Source organism: Miscanthus floridulus, chromosome 9, assembly GCF_019320115.1.
Source record: "Miscanthus floridulus cultivar M001 chromosome 9, ASM1932011v1, whole genome shotgun sequence".
NCBI classification, from domain to species: domain Eukaryota; kingdom Viridiplantae; phylum Streptophyta; class Magnoliopsida; order Poales; family Poaceae; genus Miscanthus; species Miscanthus floridulus.
In genome coordinates this window covers 8569697-8585620 of record NC_089588.1, presented here as the reverse complement: position 1 = coordinate 8585620, position 15924 = coordinate 8569697, and the positions used below count along the sequence as shown (strand labels likewise).

Here is a 15924-nt window from a genome sequence, read left to right as displayed (position 1 = left end):
TTAATTTGTTCTTCTAGAGCTCCAGGAATATATGCCCTCCTAGTCCATTGCATGCATCAGAGGATCAACAATAGGAATAGATGAAGAACAATGTCTGGATATACGTAGTGCTTGTATATGATGATGTACTCAGCTATATTTTAATATAATTCTTCTTTCGTTTAAAAGAAACTATAAAATCCAGTAACAAACACCCTCCAATTGTTAAAACTGAATAAATTTAGCCCTCTAACTGATTTTAAAGGTGATTTTCTATTTGCAAAATAATAAAAATCAAGTTTGATCTCTAAAAATTTATAATTAATTTATTTTAAATAAAAAATAGGAAACTAGTTTCTGCTTTTCTAAAACATTTATCTATGTGTTTATACTCCATTTAGAGTTGTTTTGATCTTATTTGAGATAAATAAATAATGAGCACGACTACCAGCAATAAAAGCAATACAAACATAAATAAACTAGTTTCAAATACTTATATATAGATCATAAACGGGTAGAAAAAAATTGACACTAGTTTCATGTTTCTTTGATTTAATATGAATTTTAAGAGAACAAACCATATTTTTATTATTTTTAATAATAGAAAACCACATACTCCCTCCATCCAAAAATAAGAGCAATTTTAGGATGGAGGGGGAAACTAATGCTACTATAAAATTATATATATACCCCTATCAAAAGGTGTAGCAATATATAATAATTACATATTAAAAATAGAGAAAGTAGCAGAAAGTACTAGTTTTGGTTCATGGTTTAGAAGTGCACTTATTGTGGCATAAATTTTAAATGCTAGAAGTATACTTATTTTGAGACGAAGGGAGTATGAAAGAAGCGAGATGACCAAATTTATCTACACTACGTAAAAAACGGTTTGTAGCAACGGAATAATTTTTTTGTAGGGGCGGCTGGTGATGGAGCCGCTCCTACAGTGGCGTGCTGGGGAGCCCAGAGAATAGCCGCCCCTACAAATAGAACAGCAGGGGCGGCTGGTGATACGAGTCGCCCTTATAAATGAGTCTGATTTGTAGGGGCGGCTCAATCAGTAGCCGCCCCCGGTATTACTATTTGTAGGGGCGGCTCAATCAACAGCCTCCCCTACAAATCGTCCGATCTATAAAATAACACCAAAACCCTAATCCCACACTGACGCTTCCCAGCAGATCGGGCCATCTCCTATCAGCAGACGCCTCCCGTCCGCCTCCCGTCCCCTCCCCTCTCAGCCACTCCTCTCAGCAGCCGCCTCCCGTCCCCTCCCCTCTCGTCTTCCTCATCTCCCCAACGGGACAGATCCAGCGAAGGATCCGGCGCTCCTCGTTCGTGCGCCCCTCATGGTCGTAGATCGGGCCATCTCCTATCGCCGCTGGCTTGTGGAGGCTGCGAGTCGCCATGGCCGGCCTCGGTCGTCTTCGACCAAGTCCCGTTCCTGGGGCCGGCCTCCACTCCGTTCCTCGTCAAGTCCAAGCCGGATGGACACTGGGCATGACCCCAATCTGACCCTCACCGCCGGCCTCCCGCACTCGCCCTCTCTTCCCCGAGGCTCGTTGGACGGCTGGGCATGGGAGGCAACTGCTGGGGCGGCGACCGCGCATGTTAAAGGCTAGCAGGAGGCCACACGCGGTGGCTACTGTGCGGATCTAGCCTGGCAGGATGCGGTAGCACCGCCGCGCTGGATCATGGCGGTAGGCGGCGGCAGCCGTGCTGGCTTGTGCCGGGAGGCGGTGGCAGCCACACAGGCTCGGGCCCAAGAGGAGGTGCCGCATCTACACTTCGTCTCTGGAGATCCCGACCCATTGACTGCTCATCCGTGCGCTTTGTCTCTGGAGGTATGCGTGTACTTATGCATCTTGATTCGTTAATCTATTAATTGTAGATAGTTGGGTGAGGAATCTCACTGCCCTGTGCAAACATGCAGTACATACATAGAAATTTTTGCTATATAAGTATCTTAGTTAGTCATACAAACCTACATGTTTCTATTTACATTGAAAATCGACAGGATATCTTACATGTATACATGTATATAGAGTGCTAGTGCCAGAGGTAACATGTTCTTGCTATGTAAACAGACTTACAGAGTGGTAGTGTATAATTTGAACTTGTTTTCTTCAACATGTTTTTCTGTTGTCTTTACAGAACCTGTATACAGAGTGCTAGTGTTCGATTATTCATAACATGCTCTGGCTAAGCTCTTGGCCCTTATCAAGTAATTTTAGCAATGCCATTTCTTTCAGTGTATGTGTGAGTAGCACTATTGTTTCTGTTTCTTTTATTATTTTGGATTGGAATATGTTCCTCTTTATTGAAGTAGTTCTTTCTGTGTAACTAAAATTTGTTTTTTTGCAGGCGCAACTGTCTGAAATTCAGAAATTCAATATTCAAGTTGAACGACACCGCGCTACATGTAAGCTCTGCTTCCCCGCAAACTCTCCCAAATGAAAATAGAAGCTGTTGAAGAGCGAATGGAGAAGGCACTAGCAGAATCTGATAAAATAGAAGCTGAAAGCAAGGATGCTGATGCAGAAGATAACAAGGCAAGGAACTCTTTTATTAAATACTTATGACCTCATTGTTAGGTTTGAGTATCATCATGTGGAACACAGATTAAACTGCTCGTCAATATCACACGACGGATCGCTGGTTGTTGGTGGGTTTTCTGATTCGTCAGTGAAGGTCAGTCCATTCAGGTCAAATGTTGTATCTTCTTTTTCATGCTATTTGTATTTTTAGTTGGTAAAATGTCTTTGGTTTCCAACAGGTCTGGGATATGTCAAAGATTGGCCAACCAGCAAAAATGTGTAAGTTAGACACTTTCTTATTCCTTACCAATTCTCACTCTGTATCTTCGTATTCTTAATGTTTGCTATGCTGAACTACATGCATAATTTTGCATCTAGTTTAGGCCAAGGTCATGTTTGACATAATGTTTTGAAAATCTAATCAGCTTATGTTAAAAACACAAAGTGCAATATATCATCTTAAAGTCAAAGTTGATTGTGTTTTTCAATTCTCGACTACACCCTCCGGATTGGCAGTTGTTTGACCTTGAAAGTTGAAACAGTTTTGTTACCTTGCCATATTGTCTGTGATGTCATTTCTCAGAAGAAAGCCAATCTTTACAGTTTACAACATGAACCAGCAAAATGCACCTGCTTGTCCATCTCAGTGCTTATGTTATGCTGAAAGGTTGTTGCTAAGTCATTTGTCCCCTTACAGGCACAGTTTCTGTCTGATGGATCCTCTGGTCCTGGCATGTGGATTGTTCCTGTAACATCATGCTGTGGCTCATATGATGCACAGAAAAAGTTCTTATTGAAAGATAAAACGGATAAGATAAATATTCAAGAATTTGCTGCTTCTCAAAGTGCAGATGGGGAGAAGAATCAAAACATTTGGGTCAAATTGAATATTGATCAAACTGGATTTTATAGAGTGAAGTATGATGATGAACTTGCAGCTGGACTTGTAAATGCAATCAAAGCAAAGAAGCTCTCATTAATGGATAAGATTGGTAAAGATAAGAAAAATTTAGCGCTATTGTATACTTTTTCAAGGTTTTTGACAAGATGTCACATTCTTCTTGCAGGTATCGTGGAAGATTCATATGCGCTCTCTGTTGCTTGCAAGCAAACACTGACGTCATTGTTGCGACTGCTGAATGCTTATAATGATGAGTCTGATTACACTGTACTTTCACATGTAACCTCTGTAAGTAATCTTGCACCTCCAGTGGATTCTAAAACCTTATATCTCCAAATCAATTATGTGGCATTTGATGTTCCTATTAAATATCATATTCATGTGTCCTCTTTCTTGGCAGGTATGCTTAAGCATTTCTAAAATAACAGTTGATGCTACTCCTGACATGAACAAAGATATCAAACAGCTTTTGATCAACCTTCTTCTCCCAGCTGCCATGTATGCCAATAGGCTTCATATTTAACTTGTTTTCACCATGTTTATTTGTGGATTGACATAAAATTATGTTAAGTTTCCATGTTTATTTATTTGTGTCCTACTTCTGTATCCTTATGCATATAAACAGAGAACTAGCTTAAGCTTAGTGTTAATTTCTGCTACTACAAACATTCTTGCTTCTCCCTTGTCGTGACTTAGTGTTAATCGCAGACGAAGATAAGTCATGATGGAGTTATGTATGAAAAATATATGTTCTAGTCGAATTTGAATTGTAAATTTTTTTTTGTGGAAAAATGATTTGTAGGGGCGGTTGGTACCGTAGCCGCCCCTACAAATCGATTTGTAGGGGCGGCTGGTGTTCCCAGACCGCCCCTATAAATTGATTTGTAGGGGCGGCTACAGTACCAACCGTCCCTACAAATCGATTTCTAGGGGCGGTCTGGGCACTGCCCCTACAAATACATGATTTGTAGAGAGCCTTGCGTAGGGGCGGCTGGGCAAATCGCCCCTACAAATAGTCTACAACCGCGCCTAAAAACCCTTTTTGACGTAGTGCTAGTTTCAACAGTTATAGTATGTCCGTTGTCTGATTTGGTAATTGAAGGTTCAAAATCAGACTGGCATGTTACGTGAAGGTAGGAAAATACTCTATCTGTCCAAAAATAAATTCTCACTTTTCGAGAAGTCAAATAGTTTAAAGTTTGACCAAAGTTAAAAAAATACTAACATTTATGATACAAAATAAATATCATTAAATTAATTATTATAGAATATATTTTCGTAGTAAATCTAGTTGGAGATATAAATGTTAATATTATTTACTATAAACTCAGTTAAACTTAAGCTACTTTATAAATGTTAATATTATTTATTTATTATAAACTTAGTTAAATTTAAGCTACTTTGACTGGTACATCGCTCATAGTTATATTATTTTTAAGAGGGAAGGAGTACATTTTACTCAATATTAAATAGCACTGCATTTCCTACGTGGACTGCGAACAAAGTAGATGTCGGCATATGGTGACCGTTGATGCCTACGTGTAGTGCATGCGCCAGCTAGTGCAAAATTTCCCGGCCTTGCATGTACGGTATGATGACTTTTCTGCATCCCAGGTCATTCAAAAAAATTCGAATTTGAATATATGAGGACTTCAAACTATTTTCTGGACCGAGAGTCTAACCATAATATAACTCTTTAATTAGATACTTAATGTAATTAGCTAGTTAATGTTGCTATTTGTACTTTATTCTTTGTCTTTCCTCCATATTAATTTTTAATAGCATCTTATATAATTAAGAATTAGGTCTTTCTATTGTTTTATCTCCATCTCTTCTTTTTATTGTTGTCTAGTAAAGATCTTGGTCGCCACTAAGACACCCTCTAATTACCTAGTTAATTTTGATTAGTGCTTTGCTCCCTCAGAATTGGTCCAATGATATCTATATTATTTAGAGTAAGTCTTCATGTTATCTCCCTAATCTCCTTTATTCCTGTTATTATAATTATATTGATGGGTATGATCAAAAATAATTATATTGATGGGTGAAAGTTAAAGGTCTAGACCTAATTAATTTTGTTCTCTTTAATTTTCTCTATAATATTCGGTGTCGTTTTTTAGTTTTCTTTTTGTACTGTCAATTTTTGCACTAACTGAATGTTACCGGTTTGAACGGCCTCCCTATATTTAAATCGTGGCTCCGCCTTTGATCACCGTCGAGAGAGTCCTCTATAGTTGTGACAGACAACAACGGACGAAGAAAATACAGATACAGATAGTGAGTGTAGCTAGTGCAGATAGTTGTTACCGGTTATGTGTACAAATGTTTTTTTTTTTGGTTTTGTATATATACAATCGATTTATTTGTATTTCGTCGTACATAATTGTTAGCGGTTTGAACAGTCTTCCTATATGTAAATCTTGGCTCCGGCCGCCTCTAACGCCACACAGGGCAGTGACGGACCGTCGAGAGAGTCCACCTATAGTTGTGACAGACAACGGCAGGCGAAGAAAATACAGATACAGATAGCGAGTGTAGGCCAAGCACGTCTGGAGGAACGTGGTGCGAACCACACAACGCTTACTCGCTTAGCGATGACGAAAACCAGCAGTCTGTTCTTGTGGTTAGAAATGTACGCTAAAGATAAAAGAAGAGCAAACACGCGTGCAAGCCAATTAAGACGAACCTAACTTATTGCCCTTTTCTTTTCCATCTAGAAGAAGAAGAAGAAAGACCTAGCCAGGTACCGCTGCTTGTAGTTGTCCTCCACTGCATCTGCAGCGACCCAGAGCAAAGCAACCCCGTCCTCTCCGATTCTTGCTGTCATGTCCGATCCTCTATGTTCTCTATTGCCTATACAAAAAGTTTTGAAGCCAAACCCCAATTTGACCGTCACTTTGACTCTAAATCTTACCGGATCCTTCTCAATGCTATAATCCTTCTTCTGAGATGCTTCGGTTTGTAAACATCGTACGTGACAAATTGTGCGAAACCTTCTCAATTTTTTACCACAGCCTCCATATATGATATCATCACATCATGACAAATCTCATGATTTTCAGACTTCGTTTGCTTTTTTTAGAATTTAAAAACCAATCGGCCACACGTTCGTGACCGTGTTTTCTGACCAAGATGTTCGAAATTTCTTTTCATTTTTTGGGTAAGGCCTCACACTGGACTCAATAACATGAATATTATTTTTCTACTCATTTTATTTTATTATTTGAATCACTTGCGTTTCAAATTTGACTTATACCAAGAAATTCCTAGAAATGCAATAAATTAATTAAATATAGCAAACAGATCTAGAAATATACCAAATTTTAACAAGGAATACCACATGTTGTATGTGGAGAGTAGAAATTGTTTCAAGGTCAGAAGAGAAAAAAAAGAAATTATTTGTCGAGTGCCACATGTTTACACTCGGCAAACATATTTCTTTGCCGAGTGCCATAGGCTTAGCACTCAGCAAACATATTTCTTTGCCGAGTGCTATAGGTTTAGCACTCGGCAAACATATTTCTTTGTCGAGTGCCTCCCTTTGCTGAGTGTTTTTTGTCTCTTTTGCTGAGTGTATTTGTTTGTCGAGTTTTCCACTAACGGACACTCGGCAAACGCACTAACGGACGGCACACGTACTAACGGATGTGGACTTTCCCGAGTGCCTAGTTTTTACCGAGTGTTTTTTTCTCATTTGCCAAGTGCCAAACTTTGCCGAATGTTTTGTGCCTCTTTTGCCGAGTGCAATTATTTTGCCGAGTGTTTTTGTGACAGCACTCGGTAAATAGTTTCTTTGCTGAGTGCCCAATAAAATGCACTCGGCAAACACCCAGTTTCCGGTAGTGGTTGTTACCATAAACATACATCTTAATTAAGTAAACAAAAAGACAGTACAGGAACCCTTGCTGACGACCATAGAAACAAACTGGAGAGGAGGCACCCAAGCCAAGCAATTAGCGTCTTGTCCCTCCACGTAGACGGGGTGCAACGTGGAGGCCATCAGCGCGGCGCTTTTTCTTACACGTCGAGAAAATCAATCAATCAATCAACTAGTACTGTAAACTCGCTCCGTCCATTATGGGATGCGTACTGATCAAACTCTTTTAAGTTTGACTAGATTTATAGAAAATATTAACTGCATTTATATCTCTAAATAATTTTATTATGAAATATATTCAAGAATTTATCTAATAATACTAATTATGTATTATAAATATTAATATTTTGTTATATATATTTGATCAAAGTTTAAAAAAAAGTTAACTTGTCGAGAGGTGAGAACATCTTTTCTTTTGGCACGAGGGGGAGTACTCTACTAATGTACAGTAAGCTTTTGTGAGGGGATGAGAGGCAGAGGCAATGATCGAATCGATGATGACCACACTGACACACGCCTGACCGCTTCTACACGGAAGGTGACCGACGACCTCAAGTATGTTGACCTCTCTGGCATACCATTCTAAGGCTGCAGTATCTAGATCTTTCCAATTCCAACTTGATCTGCAGTATCCTCTGCATCCGTCTACTATAATAACAACACTCCGACTCCAGAACTGATCCTGCCATTCTCTTCTACCATAGCGACACTATTGTCGATGGTTGCCACCATGCATCGCCTAGCTGCTACCATGCTCGTGTTGCTCTGCTGCTGCTGCTTGTTCCTCGCCATGCAGCAGCAGCAGCTCCAGCCAGCTGCCGGTGGTAACAGAGCGAGCCCGAGCTGCATACCACACGAGAGGGACGCCCTGCTGGCATTCAAGCAAGGCGTCACCGGCGACCCTGGCGGCGTCCTCAGCTCGTGGCGGCGACACGGTCGCCACGACGAGCAAGACTGCTGCCGGTGGAGAGGCGTCCGGTGCAGCAACCGAACTGGCCACGTCCACGAGCTTCGACTTGGAAGTGGAGGCACCTTCCCACCAGATTTGTTCGGCCAGATAAGTCCTTCCTTGCTTGCTCTGGATCACCTAGAGCACCTTGACCTCAGCGGGAATGATCTAGCAGTGCCAACGGGTCGTCTTCCCGAGTTCTTGGGCTCTCTAAAGAATCTCAAGTATCTTAACCTCTCTGGCATACCATTCTACGGTGGCGTGCCTCCCCAGCTTGGCAACTTGTCAAGGCTGCAGTATCTAGATCTTTCCTACTTTGGGGGAGACACAAACTCGACGGATCTCTCATGGTTAACACACATTCCTTCCTTACAATATCTTAACTTGAACGGAGTGGACCTCAGCACAGTAGCGGATTGGCCTCGTGTCATGAATATGCTTCCTTCTTTGAGGGCCCTCCATCTTTCAGGCTGCTCTCTTGCAAGCGCAAACCAGTCGCTGCCACACCTGAACCTTACAAATCTCGAGGAGCTCGATGCCTCCGGGAACTCCTTCCACCATCCAATGGTGACCAGCTGGTTCTGGAACATAACAAGCCTTAGAATCCTTTACCTCAGCGACACTACTATGTACGGTCAATTTCCGGATGCTCTTGGAGACATGACATCCCTGCAAGTCCTTGATCTTTCATTTAATTATTATGATGATGACTATGACGATGGGAAGGACCGCATCATGACCTTGGATCTGAAGAATCTATGCAATTTGGAGGTTCTCTACCTTGATTTGTCTCACTTACATGGCGACGTAGGTGAGCTGTTTAGGAATCTACCTCGATGTTCACTCAACAAATTGCAAGAATTGGGCCTCAGTTCGAACCATTTAACCGGGATGTTACCAAGATGGATGGGGCAATTCATGAGCTTGGTTGTTCTGAATCTAGGTGGGAACAACCTAAACGGACATGTCCCATATGAGATTGGAAAGCTTAGTAATCTGACCCATCTGGATCTAAATACAAATAAACTGGATGGCACGATAACTGAGGAACACTTTGCTAGTGCAAGGAGCTTGCAATGTATAGACTTGTCATATAATGCCCTCAAGATTGAGATCAGCTCGGACTGGCAACCACCATCTACATTAGAGTATGTAAACTTTGCATCTTGCCAGATGGGCCCACTGTTTCCTGGGTGGCTTCAGTGGAATGTGAGCATCGCCTATCTTGATATCTCAAGTGCAGGTATAGCTGATAGGATTCCACAATGGTTCTTCCATGCCTTTTCAAATGTTTGGTTCATGAACATCTCCAACAATCAACTCAACGGAACTTTGCCAGTTGATATGGGCTCCATGTCACTTCAGGAACTCTACCTCAGTTCAAACAAATTAACTGGTCAGATACCCACGCTGCCACCAAACATACGTACCTTGGACTTGTCCAATAACTTCTTGTCAGGACCTCTGCCCTCTGCTACTAGATCCACCAATCTAAACCAACTTTCTCTGTTCTCCAACCGACTCACTGGTCATATTCCAAAATCTTTTTGTAAATATCAGCAATTATTTGTGTTGGACTTATCCAACAATTTTTTGGAGGGAGAACCACCATTGTGCCTCGGGGTAACGGAATATATGGAATTTGTCACCTTAAGTAACAATAGTTTGTCAGGAAAGTTCCCGTCTTTTCTGCAAAACTTGACAAAAGTGGTCTTCCTAGATTTGTCTTGGAACAAATTCTCTGGACGATTGCCAATGTGGATTGGAAGCTTAACATCATTAAGAGTTATACGATTAAGTCACAACAAGTTCTTTGGTAGCATTCCAATGAACATCACAAACCTTTCTTGCCTTCAGTATATGGATCTAAATAACAATAAGATATCAGGCTCTCTGCCGATCTACCTATCAAATCTTAAATTTATGACAAACACATCCATGATGCGTTGTAATGACGGCCCTGATCGAATTGATTCTCATCTTAATAGTTTGTCTACGGTCTGGAAGGGGCAGGAATTGAACTATGGTTCCATTCAAAGAATTGTGCTGACAAGTATGACGAGCATTGATTTATCTTCAAACGACTTAACTGGTGAAATTCCAGAAGAAATAGTTGTTCTTGATGCTCTTGTGAATTTGAATCTGTCAAGGAACCACTTGACCGGAGTTATTCCAAAGAAGATAGGGGAAATGCGATCACTGCAATCATTGGACCTCTCGAGGAACATGCTTTCAGGGGAAATACCAGCCACAATGTCAAATCTGACGTTCTTAAGTTACTTGGAATTATCATACAACGATCTTACAGGAAGAATTCCATCGGGTGTACAGCTTGATACCTTGTATGCAGGGTATCCATCTATGTACATTGGCAACATCGGTCTTTGTGGACATCCTCTTCAAAACAATTGCTCGAGTGAGCGTCATGCACCAAAGCAAGGTGGCCTGGGAAGAACTGAAGAAGGTTATGGGATACCATTCTTTTATCTTGGACTCGGGTGTGGCTTTGTGGTTGGTATATGGATTGCATTTGGTGTTTTGTTGTTCAAGAGAAACTGGAGAATTGCTTGCTTTCGACTCTCGGACAAGTTGTACGACAAAGTATATGTCCTTGTTGCTACATGGGCCAGAGCAAGACAAACACAAACTGATTAGCAAGTATGAAGCAAAGGCGATGGTCGGCGTTTCAACTAAAATTAGCCAATGCATGCATGTATGAATAATGGAAGTGGGAGAGAAGTCTTTTCAGGAGTGCTTTGAATTTTGTTACTACCAGTATTACATATTGCCATGGTTTTCTTTACGAAATGAACATTTGTGTGTCCGTGTTTACTCTTAAATCTTGTAATAAACTGAGAACCGACACTTGATCATTGGCCAACATTATTGTTTGTTGTACAAGATAGATATTTGTTGTTAGTATATAGATAACATAAGTATGTTGTAAACTCTGGCTGATCTTCAGGATGTTGGTTTGTAGTCTGTACAAGACGTTCGCCTGGTCAGCTCAGGGCGCTATATAACACGTAGACGCGACCTCTACAGAGGTTAACACGCTTCACCAAGTTTTACAGTTATAATTATTTCCTTATGATGATGAACATTAAGACATGGTCAATCAATTCCATGTAGCACTTCACTACATCATTGGTCCCTGTGGGCCATGGTAGTCGGATCCGGCAACCTGAATACGACCTATCGTTGCATGTTCCACGCTCATCGTCCACATTAGGGCTTGTTTGGCTGCACCCGTATCCACCTTAGTCCACGTGTGTTGAAGTGGATTGAGGTGAATACAATGTGCAGCCAAAAAGGTTTGGCGTGTCGTGGAATTTCAATGTACCTAGGCGAGGGATGATATGAATCAAAATATCATGGTCTCATCTGCAACCAAAGTGTTACATATAAGCAACATTCACTTACCATACACATTGAACAAGAAAGCAGAGAACAAGGAGAGCAAATTTCCCAGAAATTGAAGAGCCCAAGACATGAGCACCGCTTAACTGGTGGAGCAGTAGTATACTACTACACCTGCAGTACCGCTACCTACAAAATGGAGAGCCCTGTTAGTCAAATCTCAAATGGGGTGCAAAATGACTTGGGGATAGTACTCCAGGCACATTTGAGATGATGACTTTTTATGATCAGGCAAATAAAAAAATAGAGTTTTCATAAAAAAAAAAGTTTATATATAGTCACCAGCATGATCTTTGTTACGTACCATCGCAAGGGAATAATCATGTTCAATCTGCCCACACTCGACTCAACACAAAACTGCTAATATGGTCATAATAAAAAAACGAAAACTGAACCACGAAATGACGATGGTCCGGTTCTGGTTCTCTTCATCATAGACGAAAAGCAACACATAAGGCAGTCTAAGATGATAAGCAAATGATTTATTCACAGCTCTAAACAAGTTATAAACTAAATCAGGCACCACCAAAAAACAAGAACGCAACTTCACCAAAAGGCTACAGATCGAACTGTGTAACCTTTATAGAGTAAATCTTAGCAATTCCAACTTTTCCAACAACCAACGGCCACTTGCAGGTTGCTAGCTGCAACGGCTGCTGCTGCATCTCTCCCTTCCATAGCTACCTTTTAGGCTTTTACATACCACATGCTGGGACTTGGACGGCGCTGGCGTCGTCGCCGCCCTGGGCGTGCCTCTGACCGGCCGTGGCCCGCGGGGCTATTTTTCCAGTGGAGCGAGGCGACGACGTCTGTGAGCCGGCTTTCATGCATGGACGGCGCCTGCGACGACAACGCCCTGGGCCTGTCGGCCCTGTCCGCACGCGGGGCAGTTTTTCCAGCGGAGCCGGAGGGAGACGACGCCCGTGAGGCGGCTTTCACTGACGACAGCGCCAGGGACGCCAACGTGAGCCGCCAGCGCTTGACGCATGGCGCGAGGTCGTCGGCGGGCCCGAGAGTACGTGGCAACGGTCCTCTTGACGGCGGCAGTCCTGTTGGTATTGAGCGGAGGAGCAAGAGGAAGCCATGTGTGCAGTGTGCTGTGGGCGTAGCGCGCTTGGCTTCCTCGGCGCTGGAGGGGGGAGGCGACGTACCTATGCAGTGCAGGAGAGAGGCATGACGGTGTGGTGCGGGCGACAGCTGCTGGCTTTGTGTAGTGAAGGCGTGAAGTAGGAGGACGTCTCACCTCAGACAAGCCGGGTCATGATTACTGTTGTGCTCAAATTTTATATTATTTTTGAACATTTAATGACTCCCTTCGAAAATACTCCATTCTAAAAGTTATTGTTTTTTTCATGCCATGAGCTCTCGATAAAATCTACAAATTCTTATATTTGAGTTTTTTCATTTGAGGTCCTTAAGATGCTCAAAAAAATAATATAATATTCCAGTAGCATATTAATCGCGTATTATGGCTTGTCACCTTAGAAAAATAATATCATTCTTGTACGGTGTCAAATAAAATACTTTGTATATGAAAATTGTTGTTGTCGATGAGATTTATAAATTCCTGGTTTTGAGTTTTTTCGTTCGAGATCGTTAAGATGGTCCAAAAATTGATAAAAACTTCAGGGAGACGCATTTTGCCAAACATCAAAAGGTTGTGTAAGCGGCACTGAACCTAGCTCCTCCGTCAGCTATTGTAGCTGAATAAAGGACTGGTTAGACATGGGAAGGTGAAAGAGATCAAATAAATCCTGTGAGTCTTTGACTCGTTGAAATGAGATGAATTTATTCTGGGCAAAGGAGTACAGCTCAGGGAAAGCATTCAAATGTATCTGCCCATTCCATATGTCCTGCCAAAAGAGAGTGGAAGCCCCATTGTTTAAACTGACATTTAAATTGACAGTTGACAATCCCTTGAACGTGTATAAGAGTTTATTAAGTGCATCTCTCCAGCAGATGGATCCCTACTTCCAGGCCCGGCCCTGGGGCGGGGCGAGAGGGACAACCGTCTCAGGCCTAGGGAGCCTCATGGGCCCCACACCAGGTAGGCAGACACTAGTAGTATTCGGCGTATGTGAGCCTAGTAACAAACATACGTACGCAGAGTCGTAGACGTAGGCACGCCGCAGCAGCGACTCCTCGGTCCTCATGACGACACGAGACGCTTTGAGCCTTCGACTGTGAGTCGCGGAGTCGGTGACTGTTCATTCTCTTTCCTCTGCATACGACCGCGACTCTGCCGCTCTGCGAGTCGCCGGCAGGCGGCGGGTAGGCAGGCAGGCTGCAGGCAGGCACGGCCGCACGTGAACGAGTGAGACTGAACTTGAATACGTGATCCGCATAGGTACGAATCTCTGATTCTCTGTCCTATCTCCTATACGATCCCTAATTCCCTACTCCATCCGTCCCTAAATATCTGTTGTTCTCGCTTTCCGAGAAATGACTCTGATTAAATTTATATAAAAAATATTAATATTTATGATACATAATTGATATTATTAGATAGATGTTTTAATCTAGTTTTTTAATAAATTTATTTGGAGATACAAATGTTGCACACATTTTCTACAAATCTAATCAAACTTGTGGCACGAAAACCAAGAACGACAGATAATAAGGGACAGAGGGAGTATTCCCTAACCATGTACTGCCGACCGCTAAGGTAAAGGTTAATCATTGATTCAGATTTCACAGACCCGGATGGACATTATTTGGAATTTCGGATTTGCAAATTGTTTAATCTTTGACTAATTTTTTCTCTAAATTTTAGATGTACCATGTCATCAAGAAAGTATGCTTCTGACAATGACAAAAGAAAGAAGAAAATACGAATAGATGTTTTGATACAACAACAGAGAGGGGCTCTTTATAAATTTCTTAACAGATGATTTGAGATATGGAGGAACTAGCTAACACTAATCCAGAAGATCCAAAGGTTAAATGGATTGGAAACATTAATCATTGAGAAGCGATTGTTGGAGATTGATATTGACACCATCATCGATGTCTTCACATCGAGGAATGTTAGAAGAAAATTTTGAGGTAATTCAATATGTATACAAATTATTTCACATGAATATTGCTTTTGCATTCAGTTAACTGCTTATTAGTAACATTTTGTATATTTGTGTATATATACTGGCCATGAATGATACTAGTATTATCGCGTTTATATAAAAAGGCCCAAAATTTTAGTTTTGTTCTAGGTCCAAAAAAATCTTAGGACCGGCCCTGCTAAGACTACAAGAACAAAGAGTACTAATTATTACATGCCCAAAGCAGCTGATACAACACGCAGACCGTTTACAAACTGCACACCGAACCATCTAACGGGCTGTTCGGATGATGGTTTCTGCGGCTGATAAGCCGGCTGATGCTGTTTTGTTGTGAAAGAAAAACATTGTACCATGGCTGATAAGTCGGGCTGATAAGTTCAAGCGAACAGGGCGTAAATTAGGGAGCCAGATTGGGTGACTTTACAGAGCAAAGTTACATAGTAACTTTCCTGTGATCTCCACCCTCCATTCCGTATCCAATGACTCACCACGCATTCAAAGCAAAAGCCTACAACGCTGAGCATTTTTCGTCCACTCCGGCAGCAGTCTGCGGCAGGTCCATGCCGGAGCTCCGGCGGGCTGCCTTCCCTTGCGGCGAGGACGCGCAGCAGGCCCGGCCACTGGAACCCGTAGCCGAGGCCGTAGTCAACGATATGTAGGTGGCGCCCGTCGGTGTCGTGGATGGTCCTATTGGAGAAGACGAGGCCGTGAAGCTCGAAGAGGGAATCGACGGTGTGAGACTCTGAGCTCGTTGTGGATCATGGACGGGGTGAGGCGGTGGCGCTTGTGGGTGGCCATGGGCGAGCTTCGATGTGCGTGGGCCTCCGGGCTCCGGCCGCGGGGCGCGCGAGCTCTGCAGCACGCGGGCTCCTCCGAGTGCGAGCGCTAGCCGCCGGCGCGAACTGTGCAACGCACGGGCTTTTCTGGGAGCGAGCACCGGCCGTGCGGGGACGCAGCCGCCGGGCACGAGCTCCACAGCGGGGGGCGCACAAATGCATGCGCCGGGCGCAGAGCTCTGCTAGTCTGCCACTGGACAGTGAAGGATGTAATCCTAGCTGTGGTGTTAGTTTGGTATTTAGTTTCAGGTATTTCAGTTTAGTCAGTTGTCATGTCAGCCAACGTCGTGTAATCGTGTCTTGTGCTCGAGTCGTATACCTATAGTCTTCGGGATAGTGGAGTCAAGTGCTCGTGTTAGTGGACTC

General features: G+C 42.6%; 2 protein-coding genes across 5 annotated transcripts; both read left to right on the top strand.

The window, feature by feature from the left end:
- The first annotated feature begins 1161 nt into the window (after positions 1 to 1161).
- LOC136481293 (aminopeptidase M1-B-like) lies at positions 1162 to 4002 on the top strand. 4 transcript variants are annotated; one of them, XM_066478655.1, is made up of 7 exons: positions 1162 to 1823; positions 2344 to 2531; positions 2601 to 2670; positions 2756 to 2795; positions 3214 to 3508; positions 3584 to 3705; positions 3818 to 4002. In XM_066478655.1, exons 5-7 carry the CDS (start codon positions 3250 to 3252, stop codon positions 3938 to 3940), a joined length of 504 nt encoding a protein of 167 aa, XP_066334752.1. In that variant the 5' UTR covers positions 1162 to 1823; positions 2344 to 2531; positions 2601 to 2670; positions 2756 to 2795; positions 3214 to 3249; the 3' UTR covers positions 3941 to 4002. The 4 variants fall into 4 exon arrangements, with proteins under 4 accessions (XP_066334752.1, XP_066334754.1, XP_066334751.1 ...); XM_066478657.1 differs by lacking the exon at positions 3214 to 3508; XM_066478654.1 differs by having other exon boundaries at positions 2344 to 2670.
- Positions 4003 to 8004: 4002 nt separating this feature from the next.
- LOC136481292 (receptor-like protein EIX2) lies at positions 8005 to 11271 on the top strand. The gene has a single exon (XM_066478653.1). The coding sequence runs from the start codon at positions 8013 to 8015 to the stop codon at positions 10896 to 10898; it is 2886 nt and encodes a 961-aa protein (XP_066334750.1). The 5' UTR covers positions 8005 to 8012; the 3' UTR covers positions 10899 to 11271.
- Positions 11272 to 15924: the final 4653 nt, after the last annotated feature.

What these genes read in the sequence shown, in the direction of transcription:
- LOC136481293 (XM_066478655.1), top strand. Translation starts at nt 3,250, where the DNA reads ATGTGGATTGTTCCTGTAACATCATGCTGTGGCTCATATGATGCACAG. An exon ending in CTCATTAATGGATAAGATTG is followed by an intron (nt 3,509 to 3,583) that starts GTAAAGATAAGA and finishes TTCTTCTTGCAG; the next exon opens with GTATCGTGGAAGATTCATAT. An exon ending in TACTTTCACATGTAACCTCT is followed by an intron (nt 3,706 to 3,817) that starts GTAAGTAATCTT and finishes CTTTCTTGGCAG; the next exon opens with GTATGCTTAAGCATTTCTAA.
- LOC136481292 (XM_066478653.1), top strand. Translation starts at nt 8,013, where the DNA reads ATGGTTGCCACCATGCATCGCCTAGCTGCTACCATGCTCGTGTTGCTC.